The following is a 26,084-nucleotide window of genomic DNA, read 5'->3' on the forward strand; positions in this document are numbered from 1 at the left end:
AACACATCAAAGTACTTGTTTGAAAAAAAAGTGTGAATACTGTATGAGCTCCAAGGTGCTTGAAGGATAATACCGCTACTTGTTTAAAAATTCAATTAACCTTATCTTTCTTAAACTTGATTTATTAATAATCGCATGGATAAATTGCCAGTTTTGAAAGAGTCCTGTTATCTTTTGAATGCATCCTGTCTGAGAAGCTTTAGAAACTACTTGGAATTGACAGAAAACGTCACTCTGCTTTAATTATTTGATTCAAGAACAAATCATAGTTCAACGAATGATGTCTGCATAAAAAGAACATCAGTAGTCTCTTGTCTGTTGCAAGTAAGCAGTTGGGGACCCAACTACCACAGAGAAAAACATTTCAAGTTTTCATTCGCCAAGTAAATATGAAAAACATTTCAGATTCTCATACACTAAGTGAGATGTGAAAACAGTCTGTAGGCAATCAATGTACTGCAAAGCCATAGCCCACGCCTCACAGCACTGATTTCAAACAGAATGAGGTCTGATGCTGGCATCTGCAACAGTTCGCTAAGTAAATCATATTCGTGTATCATTTGATTGCCTTTCTTACAAACCTCTCACAGTTGACAGATGCCTAGAAACAAAACCAAGTATACAGCTGGACAATTAACTAAGTACTTAAATGACAGACTGATATCAACAAATAAATCAGTTCCAAGGCAATCTTTATTTTCTTGGCACATATATAAGATTTTAATATTAAGAAAATAGGACATCACACCTGAAAGGCACTGAAAACAGACTTTATTTCCTCTGAAAAAATTACCGTTACAGTGTGCAAATTATAAATCATGTATTCATGCTTTTTGAAATGCATATAAGAAAATTAACCAAGAGCAGAAGAGAAATTATTTGATACCAATAGCAGTAAATAACTTATTTGTATGAAAATTGTTTAATTCCTGCTTTAAAGGATCACTACTATTTAGCAATCAAATTTCAACAAATTTTTTTGAAGTCTTAAGGACTTTAGACAAAGGGCTGCCTTCTTGGGAACGACAGATGTAACAGAAGTTAATCATTAGCATGGCCATTATTTTAGACAAAAGGCTGCCAATCTCAGAAACTACCGTTCTAGAAGTTAACCGTTAACATGCTATTTTACTATGGGCAACTAAACATCATAGGAGATAGGGAAAAATTATAACTCAGCTTTCCTATAAAAATATATATGTTTATAATATATATATATATGTTTTCCTGGGCAGGCATACCAACTAGACAAAAATACAGTATCAACATAGGGTTAGTAATTGGTTTTCATATTGATCTCTAAACTCAATGGCATTATCATTTTTGGTTAATAAGAAGCATGCATAACTAAACATTTTAAACACACGAATCAAAATTCTTTGATAATAGCAATTTCCAAAATTTTAAATTAGCTACTGAAATTTCTGCATCACCTACAACGTATTATTTTTATTCATATGACTTCAGGCTTACAGTTTTACAAAACAAAAAGTTTTTTTTTTCGTCTTAAAACTATGAAAACAAATTATTTATTTGCAGTAATTAAGATAGCTAGAAAGAAAGCTCTTAGAATAATTTCTATTACATTCTGAGGCAACAGGAAATATCTAAAGTTCTCTAACACAATGTTTTTAACAGTTGTATCTTAATTATCACTAACCATATTGAGGAGCTTTTAAACGTTTCAACAGTATTTAATAAATAACCTGGAAGAGAGATTCTGGTGCTAGCTAACGGATGAAATAGGGTACAATATGGGTTGGGCCATGAGACCACAGAATATCCCCTTCATTGTTCTACACAGAGATAGCTGCAGTAAAGCTGTCAGAACTTTTCTAGCTATTCTGGGCCTACCCTGATTAGCTGTTTACACAAATGTGCATGCTGCATTCAGAGAGGCCTTAATTCTAAGACTATAACAAAATATAATATCTTAATTTGTGCAACTTAATTGCAATTGTATTCAGACTCAATACTCTCATATAGTGGAACCTTTTATATTGCTGGTATTGAGGGGCAGGGCCAATAGCCGGTGCTTATAGGCATGTATTGTGCATTTAGTGCATGCCACAGTTGGGTTTTAGGAAACATGATTTGACTTAAGCAAGGTCTGAATTCATATATCAAAGTAGGTTTTAATGTGATTTACTGTCCCTGATTTGTATAACATTATAAAAGGGGAAGAGAGGGAAAGGGGACGAAAGAGACAGGAGAGGGGCTGTACAATGGGCAGAGGGGTTAGGAATAGCCTGAGAGGCTGGGGAGGTTTTCCTTTCATCTGGATTGAGCTATATCTGCAGGGGTCTGGAAAGGTGAGGCAAAAGCTACATTCCTTGGTTCTTTCCATTTCCCATGAGTCTGTGAGCCAACAGAGCTAGCTTCCTTTAAGATCTGCGCAGAAATCTGGAGAGGTCAGAGCTGCGCTGCAGCTACAGCGTGGAAGAGCTATGTGCTTCCATGGTAGCCATGGCTCCTTGATCAGCGATATAGGCCAGACTGCACGGCAATAAACTTTTCATGTATTTATTTATTGAAGTAAGTTATTAAGTCCAAACTATTGCTCAAAAAAAGTAAACCATCAGAGCTTGGCATTTGGAAAAATTTTAATATAGGCACTGTCACTGTAACTAGATTTGCTGCCTATGTACAGCCTAAACATTTTTATGTTAAGTGCATATGAGGGCTTACCAGTTGTCATACTCTATCAGAGTCCTTGATGGTTTCAGGTTTACCTACCAGAAAAGGAATATGAAGAACTTAGAGAGTGTTTTCCTTATTAAGATTCAAAACCACAATTCTACATTTTACTATGCTTACTAATGTATAAGACTATAAAATACTAATTTAGGAAATAGATTTTTATTTTAAAAGCTTAATACAATAAAAACACTCATCTATTGTGTTGGGGGAGTTGACAGCAAACAAGTATTTGCTGCAGGAGATTTCTGAAATTCACTTCCAAGTTAAGGGGAAAATTCTGAAACAACTTTTCTTCCAGAAAAACCATTCTAAAGATGGCACTGCATTTATCTTCAAAATCATTTGCACAGTAGACAGAGTATTACTATTTCCACCTTACATATGGAGGAACCAAGGCCCAGAAATTAAACAATTTGCCTAATATCAGTAGCACAGCTAGGACTAAATTAGGTCCATAGTCGATTAGGCTAGTGCTCCAGTTTCTTGACTAGACAGAATTTCCAAATACTGATAAGCCTATCCAAGTCTTTCCTTCCATTTCTTCAGTACTGAGCTCTCCTAGTGTGTAAATGATTCACATACAAATATCACTGCTAACATTAAAAAAACACTGAGTAGTGGACTTACGATTTGTTTGTAAAAATGTCTACTTTAATATTAGAATTTTCAATACTTCTCAAGATAGAAAACAAAACAAACCTCTATTCCAAACATAGGCTCCTGCCTGGATCACGATAGTTTAATTTTTCTCAACTATACTTAATATGCTTTTGTCATTTGTGTCATGATACTCATACCCACAAAGACAATATAATTCAAATAACCAGAGGAAATATATGAGCTGATTCTGAAGATGTGGCTTTCAAACAAAGATCCAAAGTGGCAAGCAAAAGCTGTCCTAATACCACAGAATTATTAACGATGCATAGGATCACTTTCATATCCATAGCTATATTCTTGGGAATCAATCCATTTATAATTTTTATCTGCTAATTCCACAGGTTTGGTATCTTAAAGCAAGCAAGTCAATGTGCTTTACAAGTGTTCTGTGTTCTTGGAATGTCCTCTTCAAGGAAAACCCCCTTTTGTATTTCTATGACCTGTTTCTCTTGGTAATTCTGCATGTCAACTGGCTGCTGCTTTCTAACATTTTTCAAACAGTACTTCCATCAAGAAGACTCTGAGGCCAGAAGGAATTTCCAAAGTGGGGTATCCAGTTTGGTGCATATCCATTATTCAGAGGGCTCCTCTGGGTTTCCCAGGTTTGCACTTTCCCTGGGAGTCTCTGAATTGGCCTCTGGTATGGCACTGGATTCTGAAGCCTCTGGTTGCACACTGTCTCCATCAAGGATAATGTCTTCAGGATTTGGTGGTGGTGGACAGAAGTCTTCATTGGGGCAGATTTGGTGGAAAAGGGTTTCAGCCTGGCCAGAGAAGAAAGGACACGATAGTTTTTGGACATCAGTGTAAAATGTACGTGGCTTTCTGGCAGTATTAAAAAGAATAAACTATCAACTCAAAAATTTCTTTAAGTTATATAACCTTACCCAGTATATAAGACCTTCTAAAAATCTGCTTTCAGAATTCCCTGAGTTTTTTCCTTCTAATTCTTTACACACCTTCAGGTCCATCCTTCAAGTATATCAGTACTTGATTAGAGTCTTTATCAAATGTTCAGATAGTTGAGAATTTAAGGACATTCATTCTACATGTCAATAGAAATACAATTTCCCTTAATAGTCTTTCTGTACAATTTGGCATATAATAATTTTAACAAGTCATTGTTCAAATCAAGAAAATTCTTCATTTTTGCTCAACTATTTGTTCTTCTAGTATAATTTCTTTCCCCCTGGGCTTTAAGAAGTATAGCACAGTGTTCAAGATCACGGACTCTGAGTAGACAGCCATGCGCAAATGCTGGCTCTGTCACTTAACAGCAATACGATTTGGGGAATGCTTACTCAACTTCCGAGCCTTGCTTTCCTTGTCTATAAAATGGCAGAGAGTAAGCCTCTATATATGGCAGCTGTTATCATTGTTATTAATAATAACATAAGTTAAAATGTCAAGATTTAAGTGAGTGTAGTCTGACAGAGTAAGAGAATAAGAAAGTAAATGTGACCTTCATTAACAACAACAAATGCACATACACACAAGAAAGTAAATGTGGCAATTAGCACTGTTATTCTATTCTAAACATATTACTGCTTTTATTGAGATGAATACAGCTCATTGTTAGATAAGGGTCCCTGCCATGCTAAGGAGCTTACACTCTTATTGGTAAATGAAAGTCATTACAGGGTTTTAAGATACAGGTTTGTTTTAAAGGCTATAATGATTTCTGTACCACTTCAACCCTTCTTCCTGACATACACACAAGGTCATCCTCTAGGCCTGGAGCTGACAACTACGGCCCACAGGCCAAATCCAGCCTGCCGCGTGTTATTGTAAATAAAGTTTTATTGGAACACAGTCATGTTCATTCATCTATCTATTGTCTATGGCTGCTTTTGCCCTGCAATGGCAGAGTTGAATAGGTGCAACAGAGACCACGTGGGCTGCAAAATTTAAACGATTTACCATTTGGCCATCTACGGTTGGTAGACTGCTGCATCAGGTGATTAAAACTGATATTCTTTGGGAGTGGGTGGAGGGGTAGTAAACAAACTTTTGAGCTTTGATGTGCAGTCAAAAGAAGGGACAGGGAGAGAAAAACAGCTTTTTTCCCCTCTTGAGTACAGGCCAAGGGTGCATTTTTGGACATGCCATTTTATTATGGATATTTTGAAATTAAATATTTGAGACGCTTGCTTTGCTTTCCACCTTGGGAACTCACCGCATGTCGTTGCTGGAGACATAGCCTTAGAAGCAGGACTGAGGTCAGACGGAGCCTCTACCTCATGCTTCATGTCCTCTAATGGTCTTTTTTGTCTTTTATCTCCATCTTGTTTGTCTGTAGAAGTTCTCCCTCCCCTTCACTCTCTGCTTGCGTTCAATCACCAAATCCCATCAATTTTATCTCCTAGTTCTTGCCTCCATCTGGTCCTTTCCTACAGACACAGCCCAGGCACGCACAATCTTTCCCCCAGGCAACTGCAACGTCTCAGAACCGGACTGGCCACCTTGCCTCAAGGGCTCCCTATGTAATCCATCTCCATGCTGCCCAGAGAGCCATCTACGGAAAATGAAATTCTGTTTATGCCACTTTCTGGCTTAAAACTCTGCAATGACTCCCCACTCCCAACAGGATAAAAATCCAAGATCCCCACTATGACATCCAAAACCCAGCAGGCCTACCCTCTCCGGTCTTACCATCTTGTCCTTCATTCCATCTCCACCTCTCAAACTTCCTGCTTCACTAATACTTGTTTATTTGTACTTTCTTCAACACACCATGATGTTGACATCCTGGACTGCTGCAGATGCTATAGCGCCTAGAATGTTTCCATTTCGATGAGGAACCACTACTCATCTTTTATATGCCTCTTGTAAGGTTCTCTGACTCCTGGGTAGAGCTCAGGATTCCTCTGTATTACTTCTGGACTTTGGCTATTATTCTGTTATCGCGTCTACTGCCCTGCACTGTCATTGGTTCACATGTTCTTCTCCTCTACCAGACAGCGCTCCTCCAGGGATGATCGCAACTGGGTTTTAGTCAATTCTGGATCTTAGTGCTTGGCGTGCAGTAGAATCTCAATATATATATTTTTAATGAATGGGAGAACTTTAAAAACTGTATATTATACAAATGTTGAATATAAATATAATAATAATAACTATTATCGTCAATACTAGTACTTTTACTTCAGTTCCTCTGTGTCTCACCCCTTGTCTCCCTTTTGCCACCTCCCTGTAGATTTGCCCCTGAACCCCAGTCCCTGTGATTGGATCCCACTTGATCTGTTTCCATATATCCCTGTCACGAACAATGTCTCCTGAGACTGCCACCCAAGTGCAGGCTGCTGCACTACCCTTATTCGTGCTCCACCTGCTTGTGGAACTCCCGCCTTCAGCCCGTCTGGCACTGGCCCTCGCTGACGTCAATTTCCTACAGTCAGCCTCCAGCTCTGCCCAAGTCTCTCCTCTCTCTAACTGCTGGAACCTTTTGGGGACAACTGCCATGTTCCAGAAGGTTGACCTAAGGCTCCTTGATCGGCTGCATTTCATTTGTCAACTCAGCCCCAGTTCTGAGAATTGTCATAAAGCGGTCAGTTCAGAGTAGTAAACTGTCAATTTTTAATCCTCCCTGCCCTTTACGCCAGAAATTAGTTTACAGGGTCAAGAGTTTCATATTGTTACTTGGTTTCCTTATATTGGGAAGTAGAGGACAAGCTGAGTTATTTAAGATATTCCTGTTGATTTAACATATATCTACACAAAACAAAAAAATATTTTGTCAATCTAGCATTTCAACGCATTTAGGATGCGTCTACATTAACAAGATGAAAGTAGCACAGCTCACTAGATGAGTGTACGAGCACTGGAGTCCAACAGACTTGAGGTTAAATCCCGGCTCAAAAACTTACTGGGTGTGTGACCTTTGGACAAGTTATTTAGCCCCTTTGGGCCTTAGCTTCTTCATCTGTAAAATGGGGATGTCACAGATATTTGCCTCATAGGGTTGTTGTGAAGACCAAATGAGATAATATATGTGAGATGCTTAGGATAGTGCCTGGCACACAGAAATGCTCAGTGAATGGGAGCTTTAGAAAATGTGACACGTAAAATTGCCCTCTCTTTCAATGGCATGAGAAAGCAAATGATACTGCAATATGTGAGTAACTTGATAGTTCATATGACCTATAAAGCTAGTCTTCACCTCACAAATTATGTACCAAAACTCACAAGCCAGGCGCTAATCTGTCCATAAAAGCATTCTAAGTGGTGGGGAAGTTGCCAGCCCAGCCCATATCAGCCAATTTAACCCATTTTATGCCTGAAGTATAATACGAAGAGTACAGCACTATTGAACTCTTCTTGCTCCCACGGTAGTGGCAGCCCCTAGGGGAGGGGGGCTCCTGAAGGAGGAGTGAGCTATTAATGTCTTGGGAGAAGGAGACTATAGACCAATCTGTTCATCAGTATGTGTGGGTAAATGAGACACTACCTGTGTTAAGAAAAGAGATGTTGTATGTCAGGTTCAGACAAAAACTGAAGTAACATAAACTAGCAAGTCACAGAAAGAATTGCAACTATCACTTAGACTGGCATCCTTGTGGTGATAACAGGGAAGGTCATGGTGTGCTCCTGCACACAACTTCCAGTTGTGAGTATTAAACACAGATCACTTTATATTTTCAGTATGTCTTCAAATCACAAATAGTTCCAGAGGAACACAAGGGGACAGGTCTATGTTATTCAACGTCTATACATTTCCAACTAAGAAAAGCAGATGTAAACTTGCTAACTCGTAAAATGAGGCATTTTTTTGTAAAAAAAGAAATCTGTAGGTGCTTATGTTTTCTACACAGACAAAGCCTAGGTGATGTTCTAAGAGCTTTTATAGACAATTTGGAAAACAGAAGTCATCAACTAGTGATTAGAATGAACACAGGATGATATACTGGGATCAGAATACAGTTTATCTGAATAAACTGGCTATTTGTAAATATTATTTATGCCTTTAAAGTAGGCATTATAATATTTCTCCCCAAACTGATGTGAGGTTAAAAGTTATATAACAAATTTAAAACTACTTATATTTAACAGTATATAATAATTAGTACCCAAAACGGCATTATACTGTTTTCTACCGTGACAACTATACTCCTAAAGCAAATTATCTCATGACAAAATTACCCTTTAATTATAATCTTTTAGCTTGCAGTTTAGATTGCATTAGCACTTGTAAAATAAGTCCTTATTTAAAAGGACTTCCATTTTGGTTAAAAAATATTAAACTTCACTCAGGAATAAAAATGACCTAAGTTACCTAGCTGAAAACTTGGTGGCAATTTCTGCTTGGAAAAAAAATGGAACATCAAAGCAAAAATGGGCTGGTCACTTTAAGCCATAAATGTAAATCTTTTTTTTTGAGTTGTTTAACAATATTCTTTTTCTTTTCTTTTTTTTTTTTGCTGAGGAAGATTTGCCCTGAGCTAACACCTATTGCCAATCTTCTTCCTTTTGCTGAGGAAGATTCGCCCTGAACTAACATCTGTTGCCAATCTTCCTCTTTTTGTACATGAGCCACCATGACAGCATGGCCACTGACAGAGGAGTGTTGTAGGTCCATGCCCAGGAACCGAACCTGGGCTGCCGAAGCCGAGCAAGTTAAACTAAACCACTAGGCCATCAGGGCTGGCCCTAAGCCATAAATGTAGAGCTTGAACCACCTTGGGTTCCTATAAAATTAAGAGAATGAATGATGGACGAGCGATGTGACTTTCTGCTTTTGTTCGTTATAACTGGCTGAATATGATTCTCCAGGATGACTGTTAGACTCCAAAGATGAGAAACAAGAGAATCTGGCAAAAAACTGTAAATGTATGGGTCATGGCCTTGCTGCTATGACTAAAAATTAGATCAAAGGCTCAATGAGGACAATTTGCTCCTGTAAGATTCCTGCCAGTAGTGGGAATGAAACTTCCATCTGAGGTCTTAAAACAATGTTAAAATATCCATTTATTGATTCAATAGACAGATGTGCCAACTATATCTGTGAAAAATCTCGACTTGTGCCTCAAAAAATGATATTTTTTGCTCTTCTCTTCCTATCAAGTGCAGAGAAGTGTATTTGTATACGTATATGGATCTTCAGCATAATGGAATCATTGTTCACTTTTCGCAGCTTGTGTCAGCCTGCCCTGTCCCTCTTCATAGCTTTGACTAGGAGTGCCGCCACACAATTCCCCCTTGATTCAACACACTCGTCGGCAGCTATGATAGTAGCTCCTGGGACACTGGCTTGTGTCAAAACATTAAAGGGATCATGTTAATTGTGAAAAACTCTAACTTACATTTTCTTATCCAAGAGAAGAAAACACCTCAAAACCATTTAAAAATTACATTTTGTATGCCTTACTAGGTACTGAAATGACTCAGGTTAACAGAAAAACAGGTTTGTGTATTTCAGAATAATATATTGATAGGCCAACAGTTTAAATTAGAAGCAATGTTTCTTTAAAATACTGGTATTATAACTTCATTTTTCTGAATATGTATTTCTAACATCTTCCATCCTTTTTCCCACAATGGAACTCATAAGTGATCTCTCATAATTCATCATTATATTCAAGAATGTGAAAATAACAATACTTTATTTAAATTATATTTAAAGTAGCTTTGTCGTTCACGGAAAAAAGTTTAGGGGCAAGTTGCAGAAATGGTATTAAACGAGAGAGATGCTTTTCTAGTCTCTTTTCTCATCTCCCAGAGGAAAAACCAATTCACTTTCCCTGCCACACCAACTTTGTAACACAAAAATGAGAAACACCAACAGCCTTACCTGTTTGACTGCATTATCACTTCCTAAACTGCAGTCTGGGCCAGAGCAGACGTAAACGTTGGATGGCAAATCATTGTAAGAGCTCCTGCTGATGTCTGAAGAGTCTCTCATATTGAAGTAAAGAGCCCACAGAAGTCTTGGCTTTTCAACTTCTTCATTTTCTAAATGTAGAGATAACTTTTACTTACATCTAGAGCACAGTATGCCTGTCAATTACTACAATATGCAGCCAATTATTAACAAAGCCCTGACTATATATATATTGTAGTAAATCAGAGCTTTGTATGTAAACAACACTAAATCTGTATCCACACACTCTAATACGTGTATGACAGTTCAAGCAATAATGGCTTTTCAACCTAAGACAAGTTAGATTTTAAAAATTACTTTATTAGTAAGTTACTTAGATTTAACTCCAATCGTGTTCCCTTAGATTTCTATTATTTCTCCTTACCAGTATCAAAGTGCTTATGATCACATTCCTCCTTAAATTATGCCTATGAAGTGAGAAGATAAATTGATTTTATGTTTCACATGGACAACCAACTTGAAAAATTATATAGTAAGCAATGCTATATACAGGATTATGAGATGTCCAGAATAGACAAATCCATAGAGATGGGAAGTAGACTAGTGGTTACCTAGGGCTGGGAGGAAATGGGATTAAGTGGAGGATGGCTGCTAATGGGTATGGGGTTTCTTTCGGGGGTGATGGAAATATTCTAAAGTTAACTGTGGTTATGTTTGAACAATTTTGTGAACATATTAAAAACAGGGAATTTTATACTTTAAATGAGTCAACTGTATGGTATATGAATTATATCTCAATAAAGCTGTTATTAAAAAATAGTATATACAGGATTAAAACTTTGATGTTCTAACTCATTAACACTTTGTTCTACTGGATCACGAAAGTAATGGCAATCAACGAACAAATAACAAAAATAAGCTTGTGAGACAGCAAGTTGTTTCGAGCACACATTCTCTCATCTAACGGCAAGCGTCTATTGTATATGTTAGCCATTGGGCTAAGAGCAGGGGCTACATGGATGAAGTAGACTTAGTCCTTACTCTCTTGCTTTTTTATGTTTCCTAATACAGGGTCTAGCACACAACAGATGCTCAAGGAATAATTTCTGAATTGATTTTAATCCTGTTTTCAGGTATAAGCAAAATATGATGTGCTTATTAAAAGGTCCAACCTTATTAAACCTCAATACTTAAAGCCTATTCCTAGCTATCTTAATAATTATTTCTCTGCCTTTCTTCCCTAGAAATGTTATAATTAAATCTTCTTTGGTTGAAAACAAAACATTGCTGTTAATATATTTATTGACTACAGTGTTTTCTTTAGCCTGAATCTGAACAAAAATTCAAATTCTGTACGATGATTACAACAAATGTATATGAAAATTATCCAAGAACATGAGGCATCTTGTGAATCATAAAGAAAATGCTAAAGGCATAATTATCTAGTTAATTAACTTAGTGTTAAATTGGTAATCGAGGTAGAGAATTCTCAGCTAATTGCAGTATTCATATAACAAGAATGCCCCATTCCCCAATTCAGGATAAATAGGATTTTATTACATTTAATTTAAAATATCTAGGGGCCGGCCCAGTGGTGCAGCAGTTAAGTTCACACATTACACTTTGGAGGCCCGGGGTTCACCGGTTCAGATCCCAGATGCGGACATGGTACCACTTGGCAAGCCATGCTGTGGTAGGTGTCCCACATATAAAGCAGAGGAAGATGGGCATGGATATTAGCTCAGGGCCAGGCTTCCTCAGCAAAAAGAGGAGGATTGGCAGCAGATGTTAGCTCAGGGCTAATCTTCCTCAAAAAAGTAAATAAATAAAAAATAAAATAAAATATCGCCACTAAGAGAATTCCAAATATGTTATTTTTCTAGTCCATCCTGAATAATCCATAATTAATAGCATGATAGAATGAAGAAAATCTGAATGGAAGAAGTGATCCCTTAAGATGCCCCTTTCTAATGCTAAGATCTATGAGTCTAAGGTAGTACTAACTTCATGTAAGCACATGATAGGTGGCAAAACCTATTTATTGACAAAATAAAGGAACACAAGGAACTCATATTTCACAGCCAAAACCATATGGCTTTTACTATATTTATTGGTGAATTTAGTTTCACTAATTCTTACAGGAAGATACTTAAACACAGCACTCGTGATTTGTGACACCAGATTCGGGGAGGATTGCAGAACAGTGGGCTAAAGTTTGGAAGTCCTTTAATATTGCCCAGTCCATTTCTAAACGTATACTAAGAGAGTTTATCTTGTATTCCAGTTCAGAGGAGGGCTTTCACTCAATAAAAGTTGAGGAAAATGAATAATTCAATAGATTATGGGAAATAAATTTCATAGAGCTTGAAGCTTTGAAAAGAAACCACGAGGAAGATCAAAAGTTGACATAGGCTGAAGATAAAGCTCCAGATACAAGGGAGTTACCAGGCTTTGACCTTAAAACTCTCAAAGAGACACGCAATTGCTTCATCTTTCTTTGAGGTCAGTTTGAAGGCAGAGGGATGGGGAGAAAAATAACATGTTATGAAGCGCACAATTGTCAAAAAAAATATTAAAGTTACCGAGGTTTTGCTAGGAATATATTACTTGGCCAGAAGTAGAAACAGTTTTCTGTAATAGCTCATTTCATTCAATTAGTGCAGAGGACTAAACAAATAATAGGTAATTTAGAATAAGATCTTAAGCAAATTAAACTAGGGGAAGCACAAAATAAGGCAGGCAGAAGAAAATCAACAATGGCTACCAAATGAAACCAATATAGTTGCTCTATAGCTGCATGTCTATAGTTGCACGCCATGTTTAGGGAGAGAGTAAACTACTTTAGTACCATAGCAGAGTAGAATGACATAAAGAGAGTAGGAGACTGTCACAGCCATGACCTAGTCTGGACACAACAAACACATAAAGGAACTAAGGCATTTGACTTCTCAGCCCAACAATTACTTAACACCCTTACCAGCCACTGACTTTAAAATAACACCTATAAGGGGAATTTCTATTTTTAGGCAGTGCTGCTTTTTTGAGACAGGAAATGAATGAGATGGAATGAGACAACTCCACATACCGTGCACAACGGCGGGAAAAAGAGAGAAGATGGTGCAGTGATGACACTCTATTGTAGACATTTCAAGATGTAGCACTAAAGAAACTCTTGCTTCACTTAGTACTGAAAATCTCAATTTCCTGCGTAAAATAAGAAACCACTGAGGACAGTTCGGTAGAACTGGTAAGGGAGACTAGAACATACTAGAACATACTGCTCACTCAGTGCTTTGAAGGATATTCTGGAGTCTGGAATAATTATGCACATACGAATAGTGAGCAATCACCTAACTTTCTCACCTGCAGAATCAGGTTCATGAAGCATAAAATATCTGAAATTGCTTTGGAGTAGGAAGTAGGAAAAGGTTTAGAGATCTTTGATGCTCTTAAAGGAGCATGGGAGGTAGGGTTCTTGGAAGTATTAGTACAACTGTTTCTTAAGACAGTGCAAACGTCAAGAGCTTGGCTGATGCCCTAAACATGAAAAATAAGAGAGAGAGAGAACAGAGGGAATATCTTCACAACCCTACAGAAATTTCTTACGTAACATTAGCAAAGAAGTACCGTATTTGAGAAGAGACCACTATCTTTTACAATAAATAACCTTCCTTGCAAGGTGACTATGCTGACTTTCACAAAGGCTTATGAAACACAGCATTACTCAGAACACAGAACTCACAAAGAAAAAGAAAATAAACTCAAATGTTATTCCTTTGGCACAAGTTTTAAAACAAAATATTTGCAATGCTCTAAAGCATAAAGTTTTATATTGTTAAATAACTAAAACATAATAATAAAAGCCACCAACCTGTGCAAATAGGGGCTTTTGCTACAGAGAAGAATGTGCTTTAATGTATTAAAAGTTCATACTGCTCATAAAGTTCCTTCTTCCTCATTTAGGCAGGAAAATGAATTGAGTTCTCTTCTCCAGGTGACTTTGCCTCTTTGACCTGCCATGGCCCAGTGCTCACTTTATCTGGTGATTCATTTTCAATAACTCCAACAGTATTTGTTCTGACATTTTAATTAAAATATGACCACTACCTCATCCTGATGATAAAAAGGCCTATGTGTCAGTGAAAACTAGCTTTTCAGTGCCTCGGTGCACCTGAGGACCCCTCTGAGCATAGTTCTTACTAAAGAATTTCGCTCGGCTTCTAAACAATACATCATTTCAAAAAGGGATCACTTTAACCATTAAGATTAATGTTTAAAAACCTAAAATGGCTAGAGAATGCTAGGTAATGAACATGTAATTTCTCCCAGCTTGATTTTTTAAGAAAGAAAATTAAAAGCATTTAAAAAGTAAAGAGCAATGATACAAGATTCAAATTTAGTGTATCATTTGGGACGACCACACAATAAAACTACAACAAAAAATTTATGAAAAATTTCAGAAATAAAGAAGGAATTCAGAATTTTTATACGGTAATTAAAGCCAACTATAAAACTATGATACCACATTAGGTTTAGGAATATTATCATGTACCATAACTTTGCAATCAAATGTTTAACAATAATCCAAACATTTTCCAATGAAGAAAATTATGTAAATATGGAACAAATTAAATTCCAAACTAAAGTGAAGTAAACTTTCTTTTGTCCTTTTTGAGGATGATTAGCCATGAGCTAACTGCTGCCAATCCTCCTCTTTTCGCTGAGGAAGACTGGCCCTGAGCTAACATCTGTGCCCATCTTCGTCTACTTTATATGTGGGACGCCCACCACAGCACGGCTTTTTGCCAAGCCGGTGCCGTGTCCTCACCCTCGATCTGAACCGGCAAACACCGGGCCGCCAAAGTGGAACGTGCGCACTTAACCGCTGTGTCACCGGGCCGGACCCCAATTTTCATATTGAAGGATTTTATTCAGGCAGCTCAAGAAGTAACTAATTATATTGATATTAGCTCTTGAGAACAGACCAGTTTGTTTTCTTAAGTAAATATAAATGCCCCTCTATGCACTATCTCTGCATTAAGAAAAAAATAAGACACATAGGGGATGAACTAAAATAGGTAGGAGTAAATAAATGGTTGCCTGGACAAACACAGCATCCAAAGAAAATGAAGATACATGAATCAATGAGGAAACTGGCCATGACTCAAGTGGACATGCAAATCTTATAATGAAAATCACCCTCGCTTCATATAAATGAAGACGATCCATCAGGCTAGTCTTTGATCATTTGCATACAAAACACACTACAATTTGCTCCATTCACAGCTACAACAGCCACCTTATAGTGTGCGGAGAAAAGGTGAAAAACTTGCAGTTGAAAGCATTTTTCCACCGTGAATAAGCAGCATAGTGGCATGTATATTTTGAGAGCTAAACATTCATCACATCGCTAGCATGCCATGCATTAAAAGACAATTATTAGTTAAGAAAGATTCCTATATTTGTCAATATTTTAATCTTCTCTCAGTTGAACCAACTTTTTTTTGTAAGTGAGGATAATTTTTTTCTGATAAACAAATACATACTCTTTGTACACCTGTAAAATAAAGAAAATTAAAAGGAAAAAAATTGTCCATAATCCCACCAAAATTGAGATTTCCTGGCAGCCTTTTTTCTATGCACGTGAGTCTGTGCACATACGAATGTATTTTTTTGCACTTAATTATATACATTGTGTGAGATGTATAGTTTTCCTTTACCATTATAGAGTGAATATTTTCCCATTTTTAGGATGAGAATGTGTCAAGATCCTAGTAAAACACGTAAGCATTGTTGCTGAATACATCACATTTCAGTCAAATTGCGGAAACATGCGTGAGATACTGAACAGTAAAACGGGTACATTACCTTTCCATCAGGAATCACTGATTATTGTCCTTACCTATCTCCGTTTCGGTATATGGAGTAAACAATTTCTGCACAACTGGTTCCAAATCTTCTCTTGCTGTTTTAGAAGATGTACAAGTCAAATGAACCAAATCTGTTTAAAAAAATAATATTTTGAGTTCCTACTTATCACAAATTTCACTATGTACTCATATATAAGGCACTAAGCTGGTGCCATAGGGCATACAGAGCTGAGCAAGTCATGCCTCCTGCCTTCAAAGCGTTTATAATCTAGTGATGGGGGACATGTTAAAACCATTAACCATATACTATCTGTGTTAACTAGTAGTAAGAGAGCACACTTAAGACCCTAGAGGAAGCGGCAGTTGTTGGCTCATTTTGTAAAACTAGCAGAGTAGAAAAGCTTATTAGGAAACCACTTATTCATAGAAAGAGCTTAAGTTATCCTTATAACACTCCCAAAGAGGGTGAGTAAAGAATTACTAAGTAAAGTAATTGTGTAGAAAAGACTGAAAGTGTTTTAAAAAAATAATAAAATACTTTAGAAAGTATTTATTTACCTAAGAGAACACACTTAATAATCTTCGGACAGAAGAATCCATTTATACAAACTTCACTGATAAGTTAACAACAAATCATCTATTCATTATAGGGTTCTCTAAAAAACCTTTTAGAGGAACACTGTTGGCTTAGTTTTAATCATACATATGCTTGAAAGTCCGTAAAATGGCACAAGTTAAAACAGTCTATAATATTTTTAGGAATTCCAAATCGTTTTCCTTTTGCATTTACAGATTCATGGGGCCTGGACCTTGGAGAATGTTTGGGTTAGAGAATATCACGTACAAAAAAGGCCCTTCACAGAAGTGAAATACTGGAGCCTAAGGCATTTAGAATTCCTACAGGCTTACACAGAGAGGTAAAGGATGGACGAGAAGTTCAGTATGCTGAAAAAAATGACTAAGAATCCCTAAATGGGCGAAATTCTTATGGTCCTGGCAAGGGCTTGGGGTGGGATAGAATAAGGGCAGAAAGAATGTATGAGAGAACAGAACAAGCACTGAGAAATTCCTTCCCCTAAAACACAGGAGAAAAGTACACCCACTTCTTTTTCAAAAGTTTATTTCACCCACTAGACATTTTTTTTTAAACCTAGGAAGATAGTTCAAAATTTATAATGAAAGCCAAACATCAGAATAGGATTCTCATTATTAAAATTCATTCCACATTGAACTGCTGTAAAATATATCTAAGCATAATCTGAGGGGCTCTTAATAACCATGTGAGCTAAAATCAAATTTCGTAATATTTTTTTCCAGGTCCAAAGAAAGTGATACTCTAAGAAGTTTCCTGACTTATGTATGGCCTAATAAAAGATCTACTTTGTTTAAGCAATATTTTTACATGAATGTAACAATGATTTCCATTGGTTCTGTGACATTGTAGAAAGTATGATAATTATTTTAAAAGGTATAATAACCTTCACAACAAAATTATTCCTGATTAACTTAAATTTTAAAATGCCATATAACTTTGGAGGGGAGGGACTGTAAACTTTTGAGATAATTGTTGGATTAAACAGTGTGTATAACTACAAAGGCAGAAATCCCTAATGTAAAGCTCGAGAGAAACTGTCCTGTCTCTCATCCCACAGTCTCACAAAATGTTCATGCCCAGGTTCTCAATTTTCCAGTTCTTTCCTATTCAATTAACGTGTACCAGGGAAAAAGTAGATGAATATGAATATAAATAGAACAGTATATTTTGAAAAATATCTTAATGGTAAACTACTGGTTCTGTTCAACAGGATATATAAAAGAAATACACTGGAGTAAGAGCATCCTTATGTTTCCTAATAACATAACAGAGTTCAGTTCAGGGAGCGCTAGCAAAAATTTCTAGCAGTGAAGTCAGTTACCATCTTGTACTTAATGAGTTTTATAGCAATTATTAGAAACAAAACTTAAAGACACTCAGAACCTGAATTCCAATGTCTATACCTTGATTCTGCTTAGATGCTACATTATTAACTGATTTACAAATTTAAGGTATGAACAACTGCTTTTCCTTCCTACACTTTCTGCTTTTCCTGTTACCTATATCACTTCCTTGTCTTGGTGAATCTGAATTCATTGCTTCTCTTTAAATCAGAGAGATTGTTATTTTTGAATAAATTCAAGTTATTTTCAAAATTGGTCTATTAATCTTCATATCTCTTGTAAGTTTCTTGCAGGGGCAAGGTTTAGAGTACGTTTTTCGCTTCTTTGTCTGCCAAATGTAACTTTCATTTACAGTGGGTGTTCAATAAGCATTTGTGACTAAAGATAATTTACTTCCCTATCATGGGCAGACATTAAGTCTTCACAGGCTTAAATAGATATAGGCAAGCACACAAATATATGTACGCATACACATGCATGGCGAAATTTTTACTAGTTTTTTATATGAAATTTAGGAAATTATTTGATCAACCAGGATAGAGGTAAGCAAAGTATCAATAGATAATCCTCAAATTATTTAAATCTGCCTGAGAAACGCTCACAGACTCTTTAAGATACACCTATAACATTCTCAAAAGAATTTAAGATTATCTAGAATTGACTGTACAGCTAACCTGCATACGTCAGACACTATTCTAAGCATGTTAGAAGTATTTCATTTCACCTGGGCAACACAACTGTTATCGTCATTTTACAGGTGAGAAAACAGAGGAACACTGCAGTTAAGCAGATTTCCCCAAGTTATGCAATTAGTATCAGGCAGAGCTGGGACTCAGAGCTGGAAGTCAAGGCCAAATGGTCTGCCTCTCGAGTGCCTGCTCTCAGTCACTAAACCATGTTGTGCAGTAACTGTAACAAGCTCCTGTGGAAGGCGCGGCCAGTCGCTTAAGGCACAGTCCGCAAACTGGGGTGTGTACCAAGATACGGGAGGACTTTTCAGAAGGTACAATAACTACAAGGGAGTCATCGTCCAGATTCTCAACCCTGCCTCCTTCCGCTTTATTAAGCAATGTATTTCAATAAAATTATTTTGTATTTAATAAACCTTTATCAAAACTGTAATATATTTATGATAGTTTAATTGTGCACAAATAACAACTGTATTAATTACTCAATCCAGAAGATATTTTTTAAAACACTTAGTAGCTTATCATCAAATTAGCAAAAAATTCTATTTCATTTATTTTTTAAATGGTTGATAGTGGATATCAAACACCTCTGTACTTAAATTCCACTGAATACATTTAAAAGAGTGATGTTAGAGTTTTACTATTACATATCAATATTTATAATGCCCTATTCTTCTCAATTATTTTAATCTTACGATAAAAAATTGTATATGTCAACTTATAAGTAAGTGCTCAAGGGGTCCAGAAGCAAAAAGTTTGAAGACCTTAAGGCATTAGGGCAATCACAAAACCAAACACGTTGTCACATTTCTACTAAAATTTAACTCTCTGTGTAAAATGCTTGTTTGCATTCTGTGACTTTAATTCTTTCCCAAAGGATTAATTTGCTCAATAAATGCTAAAAATGATGATAAATTAGATCAGATGGGGCAAGTGCTTTCCTAAAAGCATTACATTCATTACTACCAATTAACAACTATTACTAAGACCATGGAAGATGCGAGAGAATCAGAAACATAACCCACTAGCATCACGTGAGATTATAACCTACCCCAAAAGAAATTTTTAAACTGAGTCTACCTTTTATAAACTGTGCTCTTTTTACTTCATTTAGAAACTGCTTAAAGGCTTAATGGGCTAAAAGATGACAAAATGTGTTCTCTATCACAATTCCTCTGTTGGCAATATACTTATATTGGTATTGGCTTTAAAGAAACCTTAGCATGAAATAAGCTTTAATTCACAGAATGGAAGGGTAATACTTGAAAAACTGGTGAATGGAGTGCCAGTCACAACCAGCACCACCGAACCAAGGGCATCTGAAATTCAGAAGCCAGACATCACTCAACACAAAACTAGAAATAACAACACACTTTCAGTTCTCTAAAACTGAGTTTGGAACACTGGTCTCTCATGTAATAAGCTACTGCCCTCTTACAACTTGCAGTTTTTTTTTTTTGAAACACACAAAAAGTGAAATTTCTACACCAAATTTGCACAACAGTAATAATCAGAACATACAAAAGTGCTAAGTCCAATGTACCGTAGCAGGGTGACACAGTAGAGGATGGTGTATCCAGGTCTGGTGTTACTTCTGCTCTCTGTCTGTATCTAGCTGGCTGAGTTGGTTTCTCTCTCTGGCCTCAGTGTCCTCATGATTAAATGGAAGGGGCAGAATTAGTTCTTCTACAAGACTTCTTCTAGTTCTAAAGTTATATGGCTCTAACTCCCTACTCATCAGCCATGATTCTTTCAATGATGACAGATTTTAAGCCAACAACTGATGGCATTACAAACATGAATGTAAAACCTAAGTGAATGCTGCTGAAAAAAGAAAGAAATCTACTCCTCATGCTTCTAAGATTACCACACATAGCAGCCATTCACTCTATACAAGTAGGCAAAACTGTTCCAAACGCATTTAAAGAAACTTCATGTATGAGCTAGTCAACAAGTCCATTTCGTTGTGCAACCTAACTAGGAATATATAATTCATGTATATAGGAATCAGTGTGGCTCATAACTTGTCTTCCATGTAGGCAAAAAGGCCAAATGTAATTTATGTGATATAGTCCAGGTAAGAATATATGACTGTGTCAATAAGATAGAAAAGGTCAGAAACACATTTTCTTTATGGTACCCAAGTAAGGAACTGAGTTTGATGACATATGGCACACAATTTGGTTTCTGAATCCAACCATGAAAAACTCCAGACTAATTCCAGAGTCAGCCTGTACTTTCTCAATAGAATTTAATGAAAAAAACTCTTGAATGCCAACTTAAGATCACAAGGAAAAATAAGTTTACTTATAAAATCAAATCCATGCTTTGTGACAATGCCAATAAAAAATAATGTATGTAGTTACATTTTCAAAAGACAAAAGAGACAAGTAAAAAGGCGTCAATGATTTTTTGTTTTTTTTTTTGAGGAAGACTAGACCTGAGCTAACATCTGTGGCCAATCCTCCTCTTTTTGCTGAGGAAGACTGGCCCTGGGCTAACATCTGTGCCCGTCTTCCTATATTTTATATGTGGGATGCCTGCCACAGCAAGGCTTGCTAAGCGGTGCATAGGTCTGCTCCCTGGGATCCAAACCGGTGAACCCTGGGCCACTGACGTGGAGTGCGTGAACTTAACCGCTACACCACCAGGCCAGACCCCAATAATTGTTTTAAATGATTATCTAAATTCATTTTTATAAAAGATAGTATATAACATTTTCTTTCCAGGGTCATAAAAGCAGAAAAATTATATAAACTAGTACATACATAAAATTCTTGATTATTCATTAGTATATATAGTCACAAATGTATAATCATATCACAGATAAATAATATCCTGTAACATCACATCCCAGAATAAAACAGCTGTTACTGCCTAATTATTTTGTACAAAAAAATTTCAAACTGCCTAGAATATGAATAAGTACTGTAAAGAGTGTGAACTTGAACGCCAAATGGAAGTGCTGCAGAGATGATGTTTTACTCCTTTACAAAGGATTTTAAAAGGAAATAAAACCCACATTAGATTCATTTAGGATATAAGAAAGGTGAGGAGAAAATAAAGATGGAAGGTATGTTCTGAAACATGGACTACGTGGGTGAAAAATACGACTTGTTCAGCTTTTGAAAACAATAAATACATTTCAAATACTTAATAACTTGAACCAAATTAGCTGAGGGGAGGGGAACTTAAATTGACTTACAGTTTTAAAAAAAAATGTAACATTACTTTAAAAAGGATAAAATAACTAAGGTAACCCTGGGTTGCTCACAAAAGCCCTACATGAATGGATAACAATGATTTGCTATCACTGTATCAAAATACCAACTTAACTGATATTGACCTCTGTTTACATTGCAATTACAGTAACATCTCACTTATTCAGAGGACTTTCACACACAACCCAGAATCAGGGAATATGCTGCCCCTTCCCCCCTCAAAAAAAGGCTTTTTGGCACCTGAGGTAAATGTTACAATGCCCACAGACGAACACAACCACTGGCTCAGAACTTGGTTATACACATAATTCAACAAGCTTGGCTATCTTGCTTTTTGGCCCTCTGTGGATTACAAGCAGCAAGTAAGGGGGAAGGGAGGTCAGTGGAATGTGCTGCCAGAAAGAACATCCTGACAGCTGCATGAAAACAGCCAGAGGAAGACATATAAAATGTAGACGTAAGAAATGATAAAAGCATGCCAGTATAGGGTCATTTAGCATAGGGACAAATAGGCCTAAACACTCAATCGGCCTCAAGGGCATCACTGGATTACCATGGACCATAATAAATAATGTTCACAATATCTCTAAGTTATGAGAAAAAAAGGTTAAAATGTTTCATATATTCAGTATAGAATATCAAGGAAACATGTGAAACATGCTAGAAAGATAATTATTAAAAAACTATAAAAATTTCAATCCTAAAGGATCCATTCAGCTATCTGAAGAACATATTTGGGGAGACTATAGCACACTAGGGGGTGCTAAGGAATTGACACATTATTGACTAGTGTTTACACGCTAATGAGTATTTCTAACTGGCTTTCAAATCTTTCCTATCTATCCCCAATTCCGTTGTAATGAAAACTCATTTAACAAATCACCTAAAATATTTTTATTTGCAACAAAAGGTATTTCAGGTTTCCTTAGAAGGCATCTCTGCTAGAGGCTTCTGTTACTCAGGTCAGAGGTCTGCTTTTGGAGCAGGAAATTACTCTGAAATAAATGAGGGAACAATCACTAACTCAGCTCACCAAGACATGTCTCCAAGGGTATCCATCCACGTCTTGGAACATACCTCTAGGGCCCCTAGAGTTCTAACTCTGTTGATTAATTTTAAAGTAAAGTATTGAGCACTTATGAGTGCCATACACTGTTCCCATGAATTTGATCCTGATAACAATCCTGAGGTAGGTACTATCATTATCCCTATTTTCTAGACACGGAAGCCAAGGCACAGAGAGCTTAAGTAACTTGTCTTAGGTCAATCAGCTGGTATGTAAAAGAGCTGGGATTTGAACCCAGCCTATGTGCTCAACTACCACACAACAGTGTGTCATTCAAGTGCATCTTCCTTGTTAAATGAACTATTCAGTTGCCTTGCAAGTACCTTTCATATATACCATCCCCATACCATGTGAAGGTAAACTTCAGTTGCACACTTACAGTTTTACAAATTCTAAATCAAGCCAAACATAGCTAAATATAAGGCAACGTGACATCCATGAAAATTTCACAAAATTAAAGAGACTAAAAAGTGAAAGTGAACTCAAGGTATTTTACTGTCTTAAGCACATTCTTGACCACATACTTAAGACTATAGTGCAGCATTTGCGTAACACAGGAAGAATAAAAAGTCTAAAACATGTGATTTCTAAAACAGAAAATTAAAATTGTGAAAAAGTTGAAAACACTTAATTATACATTCTTTTTAATATGATGCTTAAAACATTAATATAAGATTCTCTTTAAGAAAGACTACAAAATGAAACTTATGCATTATACTTCACTGAACGCAGCACGGTAACTGAATGTTGAATATAAAGTATTATAGTACTGGTCAACCCAGAATTACACTGTAAAAGGTCGCAAACTTCTACCCTGCATTCAGGTAAGAAAGTAAAGCTGGTGCTGATTTAAGAATGGGTGACTTTGAGCAGTGGATACTGAACAGAGGTAAAGATGAACTGAGTATCGGAATTAGTCAACAAGTGAATACTTAGTATGGGCTCAGAAAGAATAACATAAAACCTTCATTAGCTAAGAGCAGAGTACTTGTAACACATTTAAATTCCTTCATCTTCTCACATTCGTTTAAGTGAGAAAAAAATACCTTTGAAATCAATAACATCTTTAAAAGGAAAATAAATCTTTACATATAGATTGCTATGGCTAATGAAGAATGAACTATACTAGATTAGACATTAATAAAACCCAGTATTTAAAAGTAAAAAAAAGACTGAAATTTTTACTAAAGAATTCCCCCATCTTTTCTCCAAAAGCCATAATTATGTAATGAGTAAGTATGGCTTACAAACAAGCTAATTTGCTCACGAATAACATGTCTTTAAAATGCATTTCTTTGTTAAACAACTAAAGTATAAATCACCAAACTTCACATCATGGACTTTCTATAAATTGCATTTTATTACCTTTAAGGAATGGGTACAAGTGACAAAGTCCCGCAGGTACACATTTTGATTACGTGTGATTTACTCAGGTATAACTGCATTAGCCACAGTGGTTGCCAACATTAGTGTTTAAGTGATTCTTCCAACAGGAAGAACGATGAGTTTAGCTCATGATTTCATCATTACAGCCTCAATTTTTAAGGCAAGTGAAGGCATTTGGTTCCACTCAGCTGGCAATACTGATTATCTGCCTGTTATTTATACAATGCAACCAAAGTCTAGATGTATTTGTCCACTTCTCTTAAATGTTTGATGAGAAAAATAAGTCACAATAAAATCTAATTAATGATATAAAAATATAAAATTTATACAATACTTAGAATTTATTCTTCCTCAATATTATATTTTTTGACTTTTACAAGACAATGAGCACATGGATGATCATTAACAGCTCAACATCATAATTAGTATAAATATGAGAAATCAACAACATAGCTAATCTAGATATATGAAAAGAAGAACATTCACAGAGAATAGTAAAAAGCCTTCTCTCAAGAATCCTAATTGAGACAAATTCTTTTGAAGATACATTTTTTTTTTTTGAGTGAGAGTAATGTCAAATTCCATACACTCTTCCCTCAAAAGGTGGGTTCTTACACCATGAATATTCAGCATTTTCATCTTTTGGTGCTTGATCTGGGAAATAATGAAATTTTTCTGTGAAGAAACAATGATCTAAGTTCTAAAAATCTCTTCTATTGTGTTCAGGATATGATTTATTCAAAAGGTTCAGCAAAAAGACAAAACCCTTAGAGATTTAGAAGTAAAAGTAGTTAGGGAAGAGAATAATCGTGCAACATTGTAAACTAAGTAATTTGCCTATAACAAGGTAGCTGCAAAAGAGGAAAATAAATGAGTTGGGAAGAGTTTTGGATAGATAAAGACATGGCATATTCTTCTTTGTCCTTTTTTCTGACTTGAAATAGAAAAAAAATAAAAGGGAAAAGGTGGTTTAAAGCCTTCTATGATATCATCACTAGTTCTGTTTCGGGAGACAGACAAGCTAATTACCACGAGCAGAACAACTTGCGACTAGTTGTAACATCAATGGCTCACAATTAGGGCAGCAGCAGGAAATTATGCCATTAAAGACTTTTAAATTCCAAGTTACAAATTATTCTTGAAAGTCTGTGAGCAGGCCCAAAGCATAAGAAACAGAGGAGGAGGAGAAGTAGAAGCCAAACTTCAATTAAGTAATAAAAGCAAGTGGATGATAAAAATTTCAGCTTCTGTCTCAGTGTATTTCTTAAATCTTGCGTATAGTACATCAAGCATTAACTGTATTATAACTATTAACTAAGACTTTAAATAGCACATGTTATTACAGGAAGAAAGCATACAGGATTTAACAATGAACATGAACTCTTTTTTTCTGGAACAAGGCAAAGTATAAACAATAAATTCAAACTTATCTCTTTCAGTCAACCTTCCTGGTGTAAACCTTACTATTGAGACTAAAAAAAAAAAAAAAAAATCAAAGCCAGTCCACTTGTTTATACCGCTGGTTTTGTATTTACAAATTGACTAAGCTATAGTAAAAATCAGTGAGATAATTTTATCATGAAAAATAGTGAGAAAGCCAGAGTTGGAGAGGGTTTTGAAGAAAAAGGATCTTAGCCATTTTGCTTAAAATAATGTCATATACACCATCCAACTTACACAGGACAGGTGGCTTTTTCCAGACACATGCAAAATCTTGACCATTGAGGGTGTTCAATT

At 36.1% G+C, this 26,084-nt stretch overlaps 1 protein-coding gene across 1 annotated transcript in view; it reads right to left on the reverse strand.

Moving 5' to 3' along the window:
• Positions 1-675: 675 nt before the first annotated feature.
• Positions 676-26,084, reverse strand: part of CHM (CHM Rab escort protein) — a 157,087-nt gene continuing 131,678 nt past the window's right edge. Inside the window, exons 13-15 of the mRNA XM_008519568.2 lie at positions 16,080-16,178; positions 10,148-10,308; positions 676-4,124 (exon numbers count right to left, since the gene is read on the reverse strand). Of these exons, the coding sequence (XP_008517790.1) occupies positions 3,933-4,124; positions 10,148-10,308; positions 16,080-16,178 (452 nt within the window). The 3' untranslated portion in view covers positions 676-3,932. The remainder of the gene's footprint in view (positions 4,125-10,147; positions 10,309-16,079; positions 16,179-26,084) is intronic.

Source organism: Equus przewalskii, chromosome X (assembly GCF_037783145.1).
Source record: "Equus przewalskii isolate Varuska chromosome X, EquPr2, whole genome shotgun sequence".
NCBI lineage: Eukaryota > Metazoa > Chordata > Mammalia > Perissodactyla > Equidae > Equus > Equus przewalskii.